Source organism: Ascaphus truei, unplaced genomic scaffold (genome assembly GCF_040206685.1).
Source record: "Ascaphus truei isolate aAscTru1 unplaced genomic scaffold, aAscTru1.hap1 HAP1_SCAFFOLD_1112, whole genome shotgun sequence".
NCBI lineage: Eukaryota > Metazoa > Chordata > Amphibia > Anura > Ascaphidae > Ascaphus > Ascaphus truei.
The window spans coordinates 8,100-29,076 of NW_027453978.1; the positions used below are offsets into that span (position 1 = coordinate 8,100).

Consider the following 20,977-nt stretch of genomic DNA (forward strand, 5'->3'; position numbering starts at 1 on the left):
GGGAGTGTGTACCCAAGGCAGCACGAAGGAGGCCAGGGGCTGCAACTGATGAGATAAGGATGTAAGGAGGAAGCCCTGTGGGAATAACACACACCAAACAGACTCAGCAAGCAAAAAGGAAAAAGATCTGGCACAGAGGGACGTCCGTGCAGGACACCTAAGGCGGAGGGGCAGCCACTCCTCGTTGATGATTTCATTATCATGCGCTTGATCTACTTGCATCTTGTAAGTAGGATTCCTATTGTTGCCTGACACAGGATCAGTGAATGTTCATGGTTTTTTGTTTTTATATGTGTATTAAATATTTCTATTTTATTTACTTGCTCTATCACTCTCATTTTTTGTTTTTGTTTAAAATTTGTTATTATAGGTGCATTGTCACATAACAGTATTACACTATGTTGCTTTGTTTATTTCTTTCCATGTGCTCAGCGATGGCTGGACCCAATCATCTTATCCTTAGAACTTTGGGGACTTTATTCAGCAATTTATTCTTACCTATACGGTTGTATTCACCTATATTGTATAATTTATTGAATTGCATTATATTGTTGTGTTATTCACTTTTTATAGATTCAAGGGCACCCTATTTTTGTTTTTCTATGCTTTATGCTAATGTAGGGTAGTTATTTTTTTAGTTGGCAGCCCATTTACCTTATGTATCACTTCTATTTTATTTAGAGTGATTTTTGTAGTGTTTTATTTGTATCACTTATGTCAGAATAGCGCTACACACAAATACACTTTTTTTTCACCTCCAATGGAAAGCAAACAAAACAAAGATTATAACCTCACAGAAGGAATTGGATAGATGCAGCCTTAAGACAAAATCGTGTGTGTGTGGCGCTATTCAAGGAATAAGTGATAAAATTACACTTATTAAGTGATAATATATTGGGCTGCCAACTAAAACTAACCACCCTAAGTTAGTAAAAAAAAAGACCTAAACCAGAAAAATAGTGGCGCCCTTGCACATGAATAATATATAAACAAATGAATATTATAATTAGTGATAATACAGTAATACAGAGAAATACAACCGTGAAGTGGTAGATCTTTGTTCTCATTTTCCTGGGCCTGTGTGTGTAGGATGAGTTTTAGGAGTCTTTGGAAAGGCCTTCTGTACAGATAATGAGGACTGCTGTGTTTGCTCTTTCCTCCTGCCTCATATACTTGAAAAATTAACCCATCTCTCGCTGGTTCACACAGGCCAAGTATTCAAACAAAACACAGTATGTCCTTCTCATGAACAAACATTCTCTCTTATCTTACAGTATGAACAAACAGTCATTCTAATTATGAACAAACAGTCCCTCTTGTTAACCAGAATCCTCTGACAGGGCGGTCAGCTGGCAATGCATTTCGCAACTTCTTCGTCAGGGATTATTATTTTTTTAATCTCTGACGAAGCAGTTTCGAAACGCATTGGATTGGACCTTACAGCCATCCTAGTTCCTGTTACACGTGCTAGCTGACCGCCCTGTGGTTTTCCGCATAAGCGGCTGTGAATGGAACTGAAGGCACCGCTTGTAAGATCTCCTCCTAGCTCCCCTGACCATGCGCACGGGTTTGGAGGGAAGGAGAAGCAGAGAGTCTCTCCTTAATTAGATTTCTGAGGAAATTGGACGGAGCTGATGGACATCAGCCATGGGGGATTGGACTATACAGTGGAACCTAGATTGTGAACCGGACAACTTCCAGGAGCAGAGAGTCCACTACTATACATGCTGGGAAGCTATCCAAAAACGCTGTTTTTATCAAGTGCTGGCTGTAAGTGCAATATTGCTCTAAGTGAGTCTCTTGTAATAAATGTACTGTGCCATGATCTTTTCTCTCTTTCTCTTATTTGTACAATACATTTTGGATCCATTGAAGCCTTAGCCAAAGCAGATAAACCTCTGAAATCCCAAATTCAAATTAATTGAATAAGAACTACATTCAAGCTCACTAGCCTATGCAGATTAACCACTGAAATCTCAGGTTGAAGTTCAGTGGAGAAGAACTGCATTTAAGCTGTGAGTGTATGAATTTATCATAGATATCCAATAAGTTTGAATCATTTTAGATACATTGTTGTGTTTTTTCATTTATCCAATTATGATTCTACTAATACTTGAGTCAACGCGCCGGAGGATATCACTCCTTTTGTAAACCGTGCAGTAATAGTGTTAGTCAAAAACATTTGCAAAGCTCTCAGTCCTACCGTCACGAGAGAGGAGGCGGTATTCATGACACCCGCTCTGAGACATAGTTTACGCTTTAGCTACTGTACTGCTGCGGCACACTTTATTCTAACAAATCACCGGTTTGTCACCGGCTTGTTCCTGGAATACGACGCTGTTCACCCGGAGCATGCCGCGTTCGTTTTGCTTTCCCAGCCACGGGTCATGCTCGGCTGACGCGCGGTTGATGTGTTAATTGATAATGGTTCAGGATTTAATAGGCTGCAATGCATCGCGTGTCCGCCAGATGGCAGAAATTCATGAATTGTAATGCAGTATATATATATATATATATATATATATATATATATATATATATATATATATATATATATATATATATATATATATATACTGTATAACAACAACCCTTATGACCCCTAACATACAAATACAGTACTGTAAATAATAATATAATAATATTGTACAGTGAGCAGGGGGTTCCCTGAGCTACAAATCAAAACTCAGGGGACCCCCTGCTCCTGCACAATATTATTAAAATACAGAAATGCTGCTTCATTACCATAACTGATAGCCGCTAAGGCAATGAAGAGGTTAACCCACCGTGCCCGCTTTATTGTGGGTAGCGGGGGTGGGTGAAGGGGGTATTTGGCCCTTGGTGTGAGTTTAGGACTGGCGGGGGGGTTGCGGGTGCACTTAACCCCTTCACGACCGTAGCAGTTAATACCGCTACGGTCATGAAGGGGTTAACCCCTCCCGCTACCCCCACACAAGCCCTAAACAACCACCGTTGGGGCTAATACCCCCTTCACCCACCCCCGCTACCCACAATAAAAAAAATTCACACACAGCAGCCGCCCAAAAAATAAATAAATAAATCTAAATAAATAAATAAATACATGAATATAAATAAATATATATATATATATATATATACACACTGTATATATACAGTGCTGCTTCATTACCATAGCTGATAGCCGCTAAGGCAATGAAGGGGTTAACCCACCGTGCCCGCTTTATTGTGGGTAGCGGGGGTGGGTGAAGGGGGTATTTGGCCCTTGGTGTGAGTTTAGGACTTGCGGGGGGGGTTTGCTTCCCTGTTAAGCTTCCCTGCCTTGACTAATCTGTGTAAAGCCCCCTCCCCCTATTGTGTCTGTTAAATCTCCCTGCCTGTGTTTCTGTGAATGCAGTGTATGTAAATGTGGGGAGGGGGAGGGGGATCCCGATGTCCATACACTATAATGCAGCGCCTCACTGCCAATGACCCACCCATGAGGCCTAACCACCCTCACCCACTACCCACAAGGGAGGCCTACCCACATACCGTTGCCCCCCCCCTCCACCGTCCCATCCTGCCCATGGCCCCTCCGCTGCTGCAAAACAGAGACAAAAATTAAAACATCCAAAGTAATGTCCCCTAACCCCTTAATCACCATAGCGGTTATTAACCGCTACAGTCATTAAGGGGTTAACCCACCTTCACCCACCACTCGGGATGCCTACATACCCTCCCACACTAACCCCCCACCCCGTCAGGCCTAACCACCCTCACCCACTACCCACAAGGGAGGCCTACCCACATACCGTTGGGGAACCCCCCACCCCCAGTACCCACAATAAAAACAATACACAGCCCCACAATAAGCATCATAATATTTATTAAATACATTACCCACCCCCTGTGCCCCCCCATAAATACAAGATTTATCCTTTTACAAACAGGGTTCATAACGCAGCCCCACGCGAGTCCCCGGTGGGCTGGCGGGCACCTGACAGACCTACAGGGTACCAGCAGCCCTTTTCAAACAGGTTCTGGAGGCCTGCTGGTGGGTCCCGCCAGCACCATGTATGTTATGTATGTTATGTATGTTATGTACTGTATGTTAGGGGTTACAGGGGTTGATGATATATATATATATATATATATATATATATATATATATATATATATATATATATATATATATATATATATATATATATATACAGTGTATATATATATATATATATATATATATATATATATATATTTATTTATATTTATTTATATTCATGTATTTATTTATTTAGATTTATTTATTTATTTTTTGGGCGGCTGCTGTGTGTTAATTTTTTTTATTGTGGGTAGCGGGGGTGGGTGAAGGGGGTATTAGCCCCAACGGTGGTTGTTTAGGGCTTGCGGGGGGGTAGCGGGAGGGGTTAACCCCTTCATGACCGTAGCGGTATTAATTGCTACGGTCGTGAAGGGGTTAAGTGCACCCGCAACCCCCCCGCAAGTCCTAAACTCACACCAAGGGCCAAATACCCCCTTCACCCACCCCCGCTACCCACAATAAAGCGGGCACGGTGGGTTAACCCCTTCATTGCCTTAGCGGCTATCAGTTATGGTAATGAAGCAGCATTTCTGTATTTTAATAATATTGTGCAGGAGCAGGGGGTCCCCTGAGTTTTGATTTGTGGCTCAGGGAACCCCCTGCTCACTGTACAATATTATTAAAAAATACATTCATGCTGCTTCGTTACCATAGCACATAGCCGCAAAGGTAAGGAACGAGTGTTTATTGATATGTGTGTTTTATTCATAATGTAGATGTGCAGAGGGTCTCCGGAGCTGAAGCGCTTTGGTTTTAGGTCCGGGGACCCCCTGCTTCCTGAGATACAGGCCCCTTTATGGGGTGCCGGTATCCCTCTGCTTTGTTTACATTCCGCGGTCACGTGATTGGGACCTTTAAATGCAGAGGGATACCGGCACCTTATAAAGGGGGCTGTATCTCGGGAAGCAGGGGGTCCCCGGACCTGAAACCAATGCGGTTCAGCTCCGGAGACCCCCTGCACATCTACACTATGAATAAAAATGTATTTTAAATAATATTTAATGTGCCGATGTTTGCGCAGAGAGAGCAGCGGATCTCTCTCTGCTGCAAACACATCTCACCAGGGGACGGCCTATAGTATCATTGATGTGCATATACAGTACTGTATGTGTATGTTAGGGGTTATAGGGGTTGTTGTTATACAGTATATATACATATACTGCATTACAATTCATGAATTTCAGGGGACGGCTTCTCGGCTTCAAAGACAACAGCTCGCAAACACCCCCATGAGTTTTTACACGGCATTGCAGTATTGCAGACAGCGGGAATAAAATGTTTAAATCACAGCCACGAAAATAACGCAATACATCCCGGGCGAAAACGACACAAAACCGCATATAACCGGGAAAATCTGAAATTCGCGGAGCTAGCCGAGTTAGAATAAAGTTGGTCGCCACTGTAGGTGTGGGTAATGCATTGAAAAGCAATGCTTTGCTCACCTGTAACTGTCTGTACCTGTAATATGTGAGCAGGAACCCCCCTCACCTGTAACTGTCTGTACCTGTCATGTGTGACATGAATCCCTCACCTGTAACTGTTTGTACCTGTAATATGTGAGCAGGGACCCCTCACCTGTAACTGTCTGTACCTGCAATATGTGAGCAGGGGCCCCTCACCTGTAACTGTCTGTACCTGTAATATGTGAGCAGGGACCCCTCACCTGTAACTGTCTGTACCTGGAATATGTGAGCAGGATCCCCTCACCTGTAACTGTCTGTACCTGGAATATGTGAGCAGGGACCCCTCACCTGTAACTGTCTGTACATGTAATATGTGAGCAGGGTCCCCCCTCACCTGTAACTGTCTGTACCTGTAATATATGAGCAGGGACCCCCCATCCCTGTAACTGTCTGTATCTGTAATATGTGAGCAGGGACCCCCCTCACCTGTAACTGTCTGTACCTGTAATATGTGAGCAGAATCCCCTCACCTGTAACTGTCTGTACCTGTAATATGTGAACAGGGACCCCTCACCTGTATTTGTCTGTACCTGTAATATGTGAGCCGGGACCCCTCACCTGTAACTGTCTGTACCTGTAATATGTGAGCAGGGACCCCTCACCTGTAACTGTCTGTACCTGTAATATGTGAGCAGGACCCCTGACCTGTAACTGTCTGTACCTGTAATATGTGAGTAGGACCCCTCACCTGTAACTGTCTGTACCTGTAATATGTGAGCAGGACCCCTCACCTGTAACTGTCTGTACCTGTAATATGTGAGATGGGACCCCTCACCTGTAGCTGTCTGTACCTGAAATATGTGAGCAGGAACCCCTCACCTGTAACAGTTTGTACCTGTAATATGTGAGCAGGGACCCCTCCCCTGTAACTGTCTGTACCTGTAATATGTGAGCAGGGACCCCTCACCTGTAACTGTCTGTACCTGTAATATGTGAGCAGGGACTCCTCACCTGTAACTGTCTGTACCTGTAATATGTGAGCAGGACCCCTCACCTGTAACTATCTGTACCTGTAATATGTGAGCAGGGACCCCCTCACCTGTAACTGTCTGTACCTGTAATATGTGAGCAGGACCCCTCATCTGTAACTGTCTGTACCTGTAATATGTGAGCAGGGACCCCTAACCTGTAACTGTCTGTACCTGTAATATGTGAGCAGGACCCCTCACCTGTAACTGTCTGTACCTGTAATATGTGAGCAGGGACCCCCTCACCTGTAACTGTCTGTACCTGTAATATGTGAGCAGGACCCCTCACCTGTAACTGTCTGTACCTGTAATATGTGAGCAGGGACCCCCTCACCTGTAACTGTCTGTACCTGTAATATGTGAGCAGGGACTCCCTCACCTGTAACTGTCTGTACATGTAATATGTGAGCAGGGACCCCTCACCTGTATTTGTCTGTACCTGAAGTATGTGAGCAGAGACCCCTCACCTGTAACGGTCTGTACCTGGAATGTGTGAGCAGGGACCCCTCACCTGTAACTGTCTGTACTTGTAATATGTGAGCAGGGACCCCCTCACCTGTAGCTGTCTGTACCTGTTATATGTGAGCAGGGACTCCTCACCTGTAGCTGTCTGTACCTGTAATATGTGAGCAGGGACCCCTCACCTGTAACTGTCTGTACCTGGAATATGTGAGCAGGGACCCCTCACCTGTTACTGTCTGTACCTGTAATATGTGAGCAGGGACCTCTCACCTGTAACTGTCCCTGTAATACATGTGAGCAGGAACCCCTCACCTGTAGCTGTCTGTACCTGTAATATGTGAGCAGGGACCCCTCACCTGTAACTGTCCCTGTAATACATGTGAGCAGGGACCCCTCACCTGTTCATTCTATGTTCCTAATATTAACCCCAACTCTTTGCCCTCTCTGCAGGTGCCCGGTATCTCTGGTTTGCTAACCAGCGAAGTAACATCTGGTGACAGAAGAGGGACGTACAGGGCATGACACCCTGAGTGTGGGTACCTTCCGGGATGGCTTCACAGAAGATCTGATCAACGAACATCGACTGCCTCCCATGCTGCAAATCAGAAAAAACCCTGAGGGACTTGAGCAGCGGGCTTTGTGACCCCAGCCTCTGTGAGGTCAAAGGTCAGAGTGCTGTAGATACCGGGTGGGGGAGGGGCGGGTGCATCTAATTGGATTAAGCTCACCCCCAAAAAAAAACATGTGGTCTAGTATAATTATCTCCATCACTATACACCTTTCCTGTCCTGAAGAGCTTACAATCTAAGTCACAGAACTGTGTGTGTGATGCTTAAAATGGTGGCACATTAAACCCTGTCCACTGCACTGTGCTCATGCCCCCTCTGACCTTGAAGGGGTTAAGGACCATGCACACATTTGTTTTCTCTGCATGGGGGAGCTCAACAAACAAGCACCTTGTTCTCTCCCAATACACCAAGTGACTGAGTTTCCCCCAGAAATCTAATCCACTTTTCCCCCTTATGCCTGCAACACAAGCCTTTGAAATCTATACAATTAATTTTTACCTTAATCCCCTTTCTTGGCCTCATTTTATATTCTGCAAATGTTTTGGTGTCACGTGGCAGAAAATTCAATAAAGATGATGTTTAAATAACACATTTGCTGAAGTCACTGCTCTGTGATTGTTTAATCAGTCTCCCAGCAGCAAAACCCGGGGCGACAGTGGAGTTATTTTATCAATGACAAAAATCCTATTGTATCCCATAGGACCTTTTTCTTTGAGGAATCTGGTGTAAGGATTATGCTCAATCCGTGCCAGGTTTTCACTACTGTCCAGGTTTTCTGTCTCTCCTGCCCGCTCTGCTCACTGTGGCCATTTTGGGTACTGGCCATCTGCTTTATAAGACTGCAGTTACTATAGGGAGTCGCCGAGCAAAAGTCTACCGTTTGCAGCTCCTGTTGGTCTTTGCAGTTACGCTTTACCCTCTTACAGTCAATTAGTGATATGCGCTCCAACATAAAAGTCCAATCATATTGTAAATCCTTTAGGTAATAATGTAGAAAAATAGGTACTGAGGCTAGTGAGGTATGTATTCATAATGTAGCATATACCATTAACCAGAACTCTAGCCTGAAGGCTGAAGGCTGAAATATGAAGAAAATCAGACCTACAGCCTCATTGGGGGAGTCCAGAGGTAGGTATAAAGAGGAATATCTACTCACAATTTGTATTGCCCCAGTCCTGTAGTTCTTGGTGCAGAGAGAAATGCAGAGAGATCCCAGGGAAAAAAACTCCAACGCACAGCCCTGAACAAAGTAGGTCCCACAAAACCAATAAAAATATATCAAATGCTTTATTCTTCCATAGTTAAAAAAACGGAGGTAGGTACCCTCCTACGCGTTTCGGGCAATCAGCCCTTTATCAAGGAGTAATATGTCCCCCACAGTATTGGTATTTAAATACCCTTTAAGGCAGCCCCAATTCACGCCAAAATTGCCACCAAATGGGCCCGCCCACAAACGCAATGACGTCACACGCAATGCGTGATGACGTCACGCGTCTTGACGCACCACAGCCACGCCCCCCGGCACTACCATAGCAACCGGCTGGCGACCCACAGTACAGGGGAGGCGGGCCGTACCTCGGGCAGCTCGATCTCAGTCCCCTCCTACACTGCAAAGCAGTAAAACGGAGGAGGAACTGTGCGATCAATGCCTGACCGGGTGGCCCTCTCCCCCCCCCCCCACCACACAGAATGACGCCGGAACAGTGTACATGAGTCCAGGCAATGCGTGATGACGTCACGCGTCGGGGGCGTGGCTGTTGCGCGTCATGATGTCACACATTTCCAGCCGACTCCAGGACATTATCATCTGACTGGATACTCAGGTGGGTTCTAACCCTGCACCGCCATTGATAACAGCTTCTCCGGCGCCAGTTCCGTGATCCAGTACGTCCAGAGAACCACAGATTCTGGAGCCTCTACGTTATGGAGGGGACCCTATGACTTGTAGAGGATTTCTGAACCAATGTTCGATTCAGTTCTAACTCCAGCCCTCCATGTTCAGCACTCATTGATCCAGGGTAGTCTACATAATTTCTCTACTGACAGGAGGATTTGGCATGGGCCTACCACCTCCGGGAAAAGGAATCCCCACTGATTAATGACGCCGCTGCCTTTCTCCAATCATTCAAAAAAGATTTTGACGCTTCCGGTCGCGTCTCTTCTGCTTCTCCTTCGCTTTTTCAATTCCGACAAGGAACCCATACTGTGGGCCAGTATGCCATTGAATTTCAAACCCTTGCCGCAGAGACGGGCTGGAACAATGAAGCTTTGCTTGCAGCATTTTGGCAGGGGCTTTCTGAGGGGATTAAAGGATGAACTAAATTGCCGTCACACCCACAAAGATCTATAGTAACTAATTGCTCTCTGCATCAGAATTGATCTCCGGATGGGAGAATGACAGACCGAGCGAGACCAATTCCCAAGGACCCCTAAAATTCAGGTTGACCCCCACTTTCAGAACACTCTTTCTACACCTCTCTCTGAGGAGGAACCGATGAAATTAGATGATACTAAATTACCTGAGCAGGAGAGAACTAGAAGACGTGTCAGGGGGCTGTGTCTGTATTGTGGGCTCAAAAGGTCACCTTGCCTGAAATTGTCCTAAATCGGGAAACTCCAGTGCCCAGTGAAGATAGAGGAATACTCTCTGGGCATTTCTTCTATTCCTCCTCCGTCACAACCTTCACGGCGACTCCTTCTGGTTTCACTCTCCTGGGGCCAGCCTCAAATTTCACTCATGGTTTTGTGGATTCAGGAGCCGCAGGGAATTTCATTGACCACGCATTTGAAGATCTTCACTCCCTTCCTCTCCGTACTAGGGAGATTCCGTTAGCAGTAGTAGATATTACAGGAACTCCTCCGGCAGGAGGCAAAAGCAAAGCACAGATGCAAATAGAAAACGAAGGAAGGCTGGTGAAGTGACTAGAAGAACTTTATTCGCACAGTGTACTGGCGGATCCTCTGATGCGTTTCAGCCCACTGGCCGGCTGAAACGCGTCAGAGGATCCACCAGTACACTGTGCGAATAAAGTTCTTCTAGTCACTTCACCAGCCTTCCTTCATTTTCTATTTGTGTCTGTGCTTTGCTTTTGCCTCCTGCCGGAGGAGTTCCTGTGTTGCTGTATTGCTGCTAGCACGCCGGGCTGTTGCCGTTTTACCCGCTACACCGGATATGACGCATCTCCTCCGGTCAGGTGACCACCCGCTGTGAAGGAGCTTTCACAGTAGGGTAGGCGGCTGGATGCAGAATCAGAGGACCGTGCTGATACGGCGTTATACACCCCACTGACTGTCGAAGGCGTTACCGGAGGATCGGCGGCTTGATGGGCGTCATGAGGATCGTGAGGCACGGCACTACACACTTCTTTTCTACGTGAGTTTCTTTTTATCTCAATCTTATTGGAGCTCGTCCTGAGCCAGTTGCTGGAAAAGATTATCTCACCTAGGTGTAGCTTGCTGTGACCTTTATTCCCAGAACTATACATTGAGAACACTTAACAGCTATTTCTTTGCTTTTGAGTGCCTGATGGGTTAACTGTTGTTCACCCGTCCATACAGCAGTAGTAGATATTGATGGAAGACCTCTGATACCTGGGACCATTACTCTGGAGACTAATCCTTTGCTTGTTACGGTTGGGGCACTTCACAAAGAGTCACTATCATTCTACATCATTTGCTCTCCCTGGCTGTGGCACCACAACCCTAAGATTGATTGGGCGACCAATCAAGTGACAGCCATGGGACAACTTTGCCATGGATCTTGTCTTCCTGTGCCTCGCACCATCTCTGAGGTTCGGCTACTTACTGAGACTTTCTCATCATGCCTTCCAGTTTTTTACCAGGAGTTTGCCGATGTATTCGTCAAAAAACTGGCAGAGCAGTTATCGCCACACCGACCTTATGATTGTACATTTGATCTACTCTCCGGGGCTATCCCTCCTCGAGGCCACACCTATCCCCTTTTGGAACCAGAAACCAAGGCTATGCGGGAATACATTTCGTAGAACTGTTTATTCGCAAATCAAGTTCTCCCGTTGGTGCGAGTTTCTTCTTCGTTTCCAAAAAAGACAGTTCTCTCAGGCCATGAATCGACTACAGAGGACTAAAATCACCGTAAGGAACCTATATCCGCTACCCCTCATTCCTGAACTGTTCGACCACTTACGCAAGGCTACGGCCTTGTGAGGATTGGACCTAGACCCCGGCCCCGTGATGTCATGGGTGATGCTTCTCAAGCGGTCACTGTGCGCAAGCGCCATATTCCACCTACCAGGATCAGACCTAGACTCAACCCCGCACCACATCCCGTGATGCAACGGAGGGCGTTCCTATTCACATTCCATGCCGGCGCCGCATTACCAGGGACACTCGAGGGGTTAAGACTATCAGCAATTATTCCGCCCCTGCTTACCAGTGGACAGTATATGTCTAATTATTCATGACTCATTGCCTGCAAGCCTTCCCATTGGCTCATTGCTCCTTATATGCTCAGCCAGCCCTGAGGCAAATTGGCTGAGCATTAACTTCTGTCTATCTTTTAAGTGCTTGCCTCAAGCATCCTGCTGCCCTGCTGTTGCTCTGTGCATTCTGCCTTGATTTTCTGTTATCTTTGACCTCAGCTTGTACCCGGATCGCTGCCTTCTCTGACCCCTGACCTCGGCTTGTATTTGGACTCCCACCTTCTCTACTCCTGGACCCGGCTACGCTCAACGACCATCCGACTTCTCCAATCCTAGACCACGGCGAGTTTCACAAGTATTCTGACCTCTCCTACCCAGACCCGGCTACACGACCTTCACTCTGAACTCCGGACGCGGTTACGCGGTTGTAAGTTGGTGTATATCACTAGCCCCACCTCAGCCTCGCGGTTCAGTCCTGTTTGTGGTGAGCACTCATTACAGCTCTTCACCAAACTGGATCTTCGAGGAGCCTACAATTTGATTTGGATCAGAGATTGTGATGATTGGAAAACAGCCTTTAATACTCGTGACGGCCATTACGAATATCTAGTCATGCCATTCGGCTTATGTAACGCACCGGCCGTATTTAAAAATGTAATCAACAAGATTTTCCGGGATCTACTTGACCAATTCCTCGTGGTATACCTGGACGATATCCTTATCTTTTTATCTTCCAGTTCTTTAACCGAACATCGGGCACAGGTTTGATTGGTCCTCCAAAGACTTCGGTACAACTCCCTCTTTACCAAGCTCGAGAAGTGTCAATTAGAACAGAAGAAGATTTCTTTCCTTGGGTATGTCATCTCTTCCCTTGAGTTTGAGATGGATTGTGTGAAAATATCAGCAACACTGGACTGGCCCTTATCGTTAGGCCTCAAACCGATACAACGATTTCTTGGGTTCAACAACTACTACTGACGATTCATCAGAAATTTTTCCAATGTGGTTTCACACATTACGGCTCTTACTAAGAAAGGGGTGAATCCTAAGATATGGCCCACTGAGGCTCTTCTGCTTTTGAGAAGCTCAAGTCCACCTTTTCTTCCACACCTGTGCTGATCCATCCAGATTCTACGAAACCCTTTGTGCTTGAAGTGGACGCATCCGATCTGGCAGCCTCAGCCGTACTTTCTCAAAAGAAGGATTTTCATGGGAAACTCCACCCTGTGCCTTCTTTTCTTAAAAAAAATTCTACCGTGGAAAGGAACTATGATGTTGGAAATCGGGAACTTCTGACTATGAAAATGGCTCTTTAAAAATGGAGACATTTGCTTGAGGAGACAACTTCTCAGATTTCAATCCTTACATGCCACAAGAACCTCGAATATATTGAAGAGGCAAGGAGACTCAGGATGTGTCAGGTGAGGTGGGCTCTCTTCTTTATTCGGTTCAACTTTGTGATCTCTTATCGTCCAGGATTCAAGAACATCAAAGCAGATGCTCTATCTCGACAATTCTCTCCTGATGACTCTGAGGAGATAGAGCAGGGGCCCATCATTCCCATCTGCACAGGTCACCTCTGCCATATCTAAATTATTTGTCCCCCCCCAATTTCCGAAGTGAGGTGGTTCAATGGGGTCATAACTACAAGACGTCTAGTCACTCCGGGGTTTGGAAGACTTGCGATATCCTCAAACTAATCTTTTGGTGGCCAAAGCTCTGCAAAGATGTACAGGAGTTTTTGGCATGTTGCATTATATGCACTCAGATGAAGGTGCCAAGGATGTTACCCTGTAGATTGCTACAGCCATTGCCAGTTCCTACCCACCCGTGGACCCGCCTTTCCATTGATTTTATTGTGGGAATGCCTCCCTCCAAGGGTATGACTACCATACTGGTAGTGGTCGACCGATTCACATGACAGGCCCATTTTGTTCCTCTCAGGAAGCTACCCACGGCCTCTGAATTATCAGAGATCTTTATTAAGGAGATATTCCGCCTCCATGAAGTCCTGACGGATATAGTCTTAGACAGTAGATTCCAATTCTTCTCCAGATTTTGGAAAGCCTTCTGCCAAAGAATGGGTATCTCCCTACATTTTTCTTCTTCCTGCAGTACATCCCCAGTCCAATGGTGTCATGGAAAGGGCCAACCAGTCCTTAGAACAATTCCTCCGCTGTTTTGTTTCTGAGCTACAGGACGACTGGATTGTTCTGCTCCCGTGGGCTGAGTTTTCCCGCAATTCCATGAATCATGATTCAACACTGGAATCACCGTTCTTCTGTGCCTGCGGGTACCATCACATTGCCCTTCCTCCTTCCAGTTCCTTCTCCTGATTTCCTGCTGTGGATGACAAAATCCAAGAAATCTGGAAGAAAATCCAGTTCAATCTGACCAAAGCCGCTCTCCAGCAATAAACCAGGCAGATAAACTTTGACGATCACCACCTCGGTTTCAAGTGGGAGATCAGTGGCTCGCTACAAAAATTTTCCTCTTGAAACTGCCCTCCTCCAAACACAGGCCCCACGTTCATTGGACCTTATAAAATCTTGAATCAAGTCAACCCGGTGGTGTTCAAACTGGAACTTCCGGATAATTTAAGAATACCCCCAGTGTTCCATGTCTCCCTCCTCAAGCCGTTTGTCCAGAACACTTTCTCTCCTCCTACCCTCCCTCCTCCTAGACCGTTCTTGGTGGATTGCCAGGAGGAATTTGAAGTAAGCCAAATATTGGATTCCCGTAGATTCCGTGGCAGGCTACAGTACTTGGTCCATTGGAAGGGTTATGGACCCGAGGAAAATTTGTGGATCAAATCCAAGGATGTCCATGCCTCCAACCTGGTTCGGGCGCTTAATTGGAAATTCTCTGCCAAACCGGCTTAGATCGCCCGGAGGTCTCTCCTCAAGAAGGGGGGTACTGTAAAGATACTGCTCGATCCGTGCCGGGTTTTCACTACAGTCCAGGTTTTCTGTCTCTCCTGCCCTTTCTGCTCACTGTGGTCATTTTGGGTACTGGCAGTCTGCTTTATAAGGCTGCAGTTACTATAGGGAGTCGCCAAGCAAAGTTCTACTGTTTTCAGCACCTGTTGGTCTTTGCAGTTACGCTTTAACCTCTTGCCAGATTTGATTCCCTGTGGCTGACCCTGAACCATGACCCCAACCTCGCTGCCTTCTGCCTGCCCTGACCTCCACCTGTCTCTTGGACTTTTCAACTCTGCCGCCAGCCCTGACCTCTGCTTGTCTCCAGGACTTTGCAACTCTGCCGCCAGCCCTGACCCCTTATTCCATACCGACTACGCATACTTTTACAGGACTCTGTCCCTGGGCTCTGGTCAGTTTATTTGTATCCCTAACTTAGCCTTGCAGGTCTCCCTGATTTGAGTCGAGCACGTCACATCTGGTCTAGTTTCTTCCACTATTTTAAACCTGTCTGTTCCACACCAAACTCACTTACAGTACACCTCCATTTTGTTTTTATATTGACACCCCTCATCTCTTTATACACCTCCTCACTCCATGTATATTATGTTTGTATCCACTTTATTTTTTGACATACGGTGTTTCTTGACTTTTTGTTTTGGACATTTTTATTTAAAGAACACAGAATTTTATGGTGCTGACACTGCTCAGAAGTTGTTGTGTTCTTCTTGGTGTAATGCAGGTTACGACTTGCAGGCGAGAACACAATAATGTGTTGTTTGTATTTCCATCATGGCTTGGTCAGAAGATTTTCCCAAAGTGTCACGCAGCCTGCCGAGAGGAGACGGGATTTAATGAAGCCAAACAGCAGCAGACAATGGAAAATCAAAATCTAGCGGTTCTGAAAATAATTATTCAACTGCCAGATTAGACACAACGATACCTAAATGAGTTAGTGTCAGTAGTGTAGTGATCTCATGACTGATCTGTCATGTGAGGTCAGTGAATGGAGATCATGATCACCTCTAGTAACTACCAAACGTCAATGACGGGGAAGCAACGTCGTAACACCCCAAAAATTCCACTTTATTGGATGTTGCCCCAACATCATTGGGCGCTCAAAAGTTTAAATTACCAGTTGAAATGTTTATTTATTTTATGTTTAAATCTGCCAAAAAATAAAATGACTGGGTCATGAGCCAAAAGTCCACCTGTGGAACCCCAGGATTTAATAGAATACAGATTGATAACCACTGCTCTATGGTAATGTTGCTGCTTTTAAACTGTGTGAATGCAGTTCTATGCCTGGTGCATTGTAGGCCCTTTGTCAAGAAAACAAATAATACAGTCCCAGTGATGCTCACTCATCGTGTACCTCTGCTCAGTATTTTGCAGGAATTCCATGGCTAAAGCCGGATTCTTCTCCTTGCATATCTGGTACCAGCATATTGACTCAAACAGCTCCATGAGTTCCATCAGCGACATGGTAAATGTAACCATTATGTCAGTAACCCTGCGAGAGAACAAATAGGAAAACTCCTGATCTTATTACAAGACACTCAGTAATACACGCAGAGAAATGCAACTACGAAATAAAGATTTCTACATTATTATTCACCCCAGTTTTCAAGGAGTTAAAGTCCTCGGACCACCTAGTGGATAAAGAATTTAGGCAGCAGCTCTCTCCATCACCTCATCTCCAGTATTACGCCCCCACCACGTACTGGCACCTTCCCTGATCGGAATAATAAATTTTATATGTTAGGAAAAAGTGCACTAAAGTTAAGCGGCTTTATGTAGGCATCACTAAAAGTAGCCAGTTTCGGCACTTAGTCCCCTAAGGCTCTTTGTAGCCCAGATGGGAATGTTCACTCATTGAATAGAGAACTTCTAAATTGAACAAAAATACTTATGCAGGGTGGAGAAGAGTCGGTTAGAAATGTGGATATGAGGGTATTCAGTGACATTTACAACTTAATTTAGCTTTTACAGTATGCTCTCTATCCAGGCCTATTCTTGTAACAGTATCCGCAAAAGTAATTGATAGTTAATCTGAAGGTCAGGGAATGGAGATTTGATCATGCCCTTACCTTTCTTTGTCTGCAAACGGTACAGCCTTATAGATGTCTAGATATTGGGTTTCCAGGTCGTGTGGAATTTTTTTACCCGCATATTTACGAAGAAAGACAAAGGCCTGCAAAATGAGAATGCCACATACTGTATCAGTGATTGTCACATTCTGAGTGCCTCATTGCTTCTAATGAACTAAAAAGCAGTTAATCGGCGCCAGCTGTACAAGTTTATAACTCTACTGGAAAAATTAATCAAATTGCCCATATTTTAAGGATTCCTTTTTTCATTTTATTTATATTTTCCTTGTAAGTTTAATTCTAATTTTCATGACAATTAAACTTAGATGATAATCAGCAGTCGCACCACTGTCCTCCCTTACCTCAGAAATTATGTCCGTTAAACTGTCGGAGCAGTCCCCATAGTGAATCTTAAACGGTAGAACCAAGCAATGCATCGCCAGGCAACCCCTGGGCTTCAGGATTCGGGCTGTCTCCTGCATGAACTTTTCAAGGTTAAAAAAGTGAGCAGCAAAAGCAACAGTCACAACGTCCACAGTGGCATCATCCATCGGTAGCTCTTCAGCGGGGCACACGCTGCAGCAAAAAGGAGTGTTTTATAGAGGAAAGCATGTGAGAGAATCAACAAAAAACATTACAAAATTTGGACATCATGAGTTGAACAGCTCACCGCCTCCACCTTCTCTGTGAAGCTGGTAGTCTGGGAAACCCTCCCCAGCTGATAGCCTCCTTGCTGGCGTCGATCGTGGGCTCCGCTACTGTACGTCACTTCCGGTGGATACCACACCACTTCCAGTTCCGGGTATCAGCTTAACAACGTGTGTGAATGCTCTGCAAACAGGGTACTCCCACTAAACGCGTTTCGCCAATCACTTGGCTTGATCAGGAGTCTTACATCAGTTGTTACAATCCTGATGAAGCCAAGTGATTGGCGAAATGCGTAGAGTGGGAATCCCTGTTTGCAGAGTATTCACAGATGCGTTGTTAAGCTGAAACCCAAAGCCAGAAGTGAGTGATCGATGGCAGCAAGGAGACTATCAGCTGGGGAGTGATCCCCAGACTACCAGCATCACAGATGAGACAGAGGCAGTCAGCTGTTCAACGCACAATGTCCAGATTTTGTGATAAGTGCCTTTTTATATAATACATATTGTAAGTGTGATTTTTACTTTCTTTTCTATTATAAAAACTTTTATTGACTGATCTGTGCTATGGATTGTATTTCTCTCCCACATTGAGGTACATTTCTCCTGAGAATCTGCAGAAGCACAGACTTAGCCACAGTTTTGGAGTCGCACATTTATTTTCAACACTCTGAGTAGACACTTCATATGAGCCAAGACTCAAATAAACTTCTGAATTTATATAAGACATCTGCACTTAAATATTGTTTTTTGTTGATTCTATCCCATGCTCCCCCTGGATTGTGAGGAAAATTGCAGCTTTTGGGACCAGTGAAGACAGTCCTTCAGTACCAGAGGGTTTGAGCAGGGAGACACAACTTTATTTTTTCTTGTTTCACTGCAGATTTTGCACAATATATGCCTTTTTGTGATTTATTGACAGAGTCACAATATTTGTTCACTTTGTATTTTTGCACTTATCCTTGATCACGTTATTAATAGTGACTCCACTCTGTGGGAGCACCTAAGTAATCACTTTTGTGTGTGTTTCAGAGGAAAGCACTATGACAAGCAGTCAAGTTATGAAGCTTTGGGGTAGTACAAGGGAAGGGTTAGAGAGTATGCATTTAATAAAAGAAGGGCAAAGCAGCCTGTATCTGCTCAGAAGTTCTATGTTAATGCTGAGAACTGCAATGGCAAGTGGCACTTCTGGATATGAGATGTCCTGACAGAGCTGTGACTATCATAGAAAATAAGAAAATCCATGGGTATGCTGTAGACAGAGTTAGAAAGCATTCATTAAGCTCTTTGCTGTTCACTATTGTGGTCCGTTCATAGGAACATCACAATAGCTGTGGTATGTAGGGTAAGATACTCACTAGTAAGAGATATTATCTTCTGAAGTAGATGCCAAAGCCTCATTTATCTGTGACTCAAACATGTCTGTTCCAATCACCTTGTGGAAATGAGGTGCCAGTGGCCGAGTGTATCTCCCTGATCCACAAGCAACATCTACCGCCAGCTCAAAGGGCTTCCCTTTCTGAAATATAAAGAATGAAGCAGGAACACCTAGTGAGGTGGCACTTTCATCACAAAAGCCATACAAGATATGGGCTTAACAGGGATTATTTTGAGCAAGTGTCAGTGATAATATTGGTAAGTAGCAGCAGAAAAGTGTCTGGACAAAAAGTGAATGCCATTGCCCAGAAGCAAAAGTATAGGAGTGTAGGTAGAATCTAGCTCATGCAGGATGCTGTGGTTGTCAGTCAGTGGGCATACGAGTACAGAGTAGCCCAGCAGCAGGGTTGTATGAGTGGCCAGGGGCCCCGCTGAGTAATGTAGAAGTACCAAAAAGGAGGCAGAAATAGAGTTGTAGGAGTTGTGAAATTGTAACTGATAAAGCAAGAAGCAACAGATGAGACTAAATGGTGGTCAAAGACTAGGCCGAGGTGAAGGATCTGGAGATGCAGACAAGCAGGAATAAAACAAGCTTGAAAACACCTTGCTGCACTTGCAATATTAGCATACACTAGGCCATACTATGTAGCCAGGTCAGGGAGAGCGTGTCCAGAGTTCAACCTATTTTAGCAATTCCTAAACTAAAATTATTTACTGCTCTGCAAGCCTGGGATCTACATCTTAAATCGCTCTGCTGGCTTCCTATTAATCTCTATATAAAACTACAAAATGATCATCCTTTTGTGTGCGACTCATTTACACCTCCATATATCTCAGCACTGGTCTTTTGTTACACTCCTACTCACCTATTATGCTTGACCAAAGGATGTCTCATCTTTGTACCTTTTACATCTACAGCCCTCTCTCTCATTATGAACCATTTTCACATTTCTCCCTACTAATGGAACTCTCTTCCACTCAATATTCCTAGTACCTTCTCTTGCCCTTTTTTATAGCCAAGCAGAATATTCACTTATTCAAAGAGACAGCTCACCAAATTATTTATGGCTGCAATACTGACTGAAGATGCACTTCACTGCCTTGATTTACATTTTTAATAAGTGCACTTTTACACCTAGTGTGCCTGTAAATCTCCCAATATACCACTTAGATTGTAAGCTCTTTAGGATAGGGTCTTCCTTTGCCGTATGTTATTATTTACTTGCTACTTGTGTTCCCATTTTTTGCATTTGATTTTCCGTATACTGTCATTTTGTAAAGAGCTGCATACACCCGTTGGCACTATGTAATCAAATTGTTCATACATTGAACTGACCAATGAGTGATTGGAAGCGTAACCAGTATAATCTTTACAGAGCTTTACAGCACATTAGGCAAGATTGCTATCCAGCTGCTGGTTAGGTCACTACGGCCCAGATCCATAGAGCTCCTTTACTGAGGGCTAATATCACACTTTCACAATCCATAATGGACGTTATTTTCCCTGAGGTTAATGCTAATCCACAAAGCTAATGATTTGCAAAAACAACATTATCATACAGTAGGCTTAAAGCCATGTTGAGTTAGCACTGCCTTGCATTAGCATCAAATAACATGTCATTAAGCCGGTCTTACACCAAATGCACACAGTAAACGTGTTTAATAAAATGTAAAAAGAAGAAGACTGAAAATGGAAAGTACCCCATAAACAAGGATGTGTAGTTAAATAATTTCAGGGCCTAAATGTGAGTAACGTCAGGTTTAGCTATGACGTAAGTCGTTAAATCCCTGCGGGGAGGTGTGATGTTAGTGGGAGCGCCTCTTATCCATTTCATTAGCACTGACGAAATAATATTGCTGAAATGATGATACTGTTGATATATTTCTGAAATGGAATGGAGGGGTCTCTGGAGAAGGATTGAAAGCGATGTTCAGTTTCCATTTTGTAAAGTCAGTTATGTCTAGTATACATTTTGTGAGTAAGAATGTGTATGTGGTGTGAATGAGAGAGTTTAGTTTCTAAGTT

The 20,977-nt window shown here is 44.7% G+C and overlaps 1 protein-coding gene and 1 long non-coding RNA gene across 2 annotated transcripts in view; one reads left to right on the top strand and one right to left on the bottom strand.

Annotated features, from left to right (window-relative positions):
• LOC142475218 (uncharacterized) overlaps positions 1–20,977 on the top strand; it is a 22,565-nt gene continuing 1,588 nt past the window's right edge. Inside the window, exons 1-2 of the long non-coding RNA XR_012790801.1 lie at positions 1–225; positions 7,404–7,619. This is a non-coding gene — a long non-coding RNA (uncharacterized LOC142475218). The remainder of the gene's footprint in view (positions 226–7,403; positions 7,620–20,977) is intronic.
• LOC142475217 (uncharacterized) overlaps positions 15,279–20,977 on the bottom strand; it is a 16,913-nt gene continuing 11,214 nt past the window's right edge. Inside the window, exons 3-7 of the mRNA XM_075581185.1 lie at positions 18,933–19,093; positions 17,293–17,506; positions 16,931–17,034; positions 16,216–16,353; positions 15,279–15,671 (exon numbers count right to left, since the gene is read on the bottom strand). Coding sequence (XP_075437300.1) covers positions 15,584–15,671; positions 16,216–16,353; positions 16,931–17,034; positions 17,293–17,506; positions 18,933–19,093 — 705 coding nt within the window. The 3' untranslated portion in view covers positions 15,279–15,583. The remainder of the gene's footprint in view (positions 15,672–16,215; positions 16,354–16,930; positions 17,035–17,292; positions 17,507–18,932; positions 19,094–20,977) is intronic.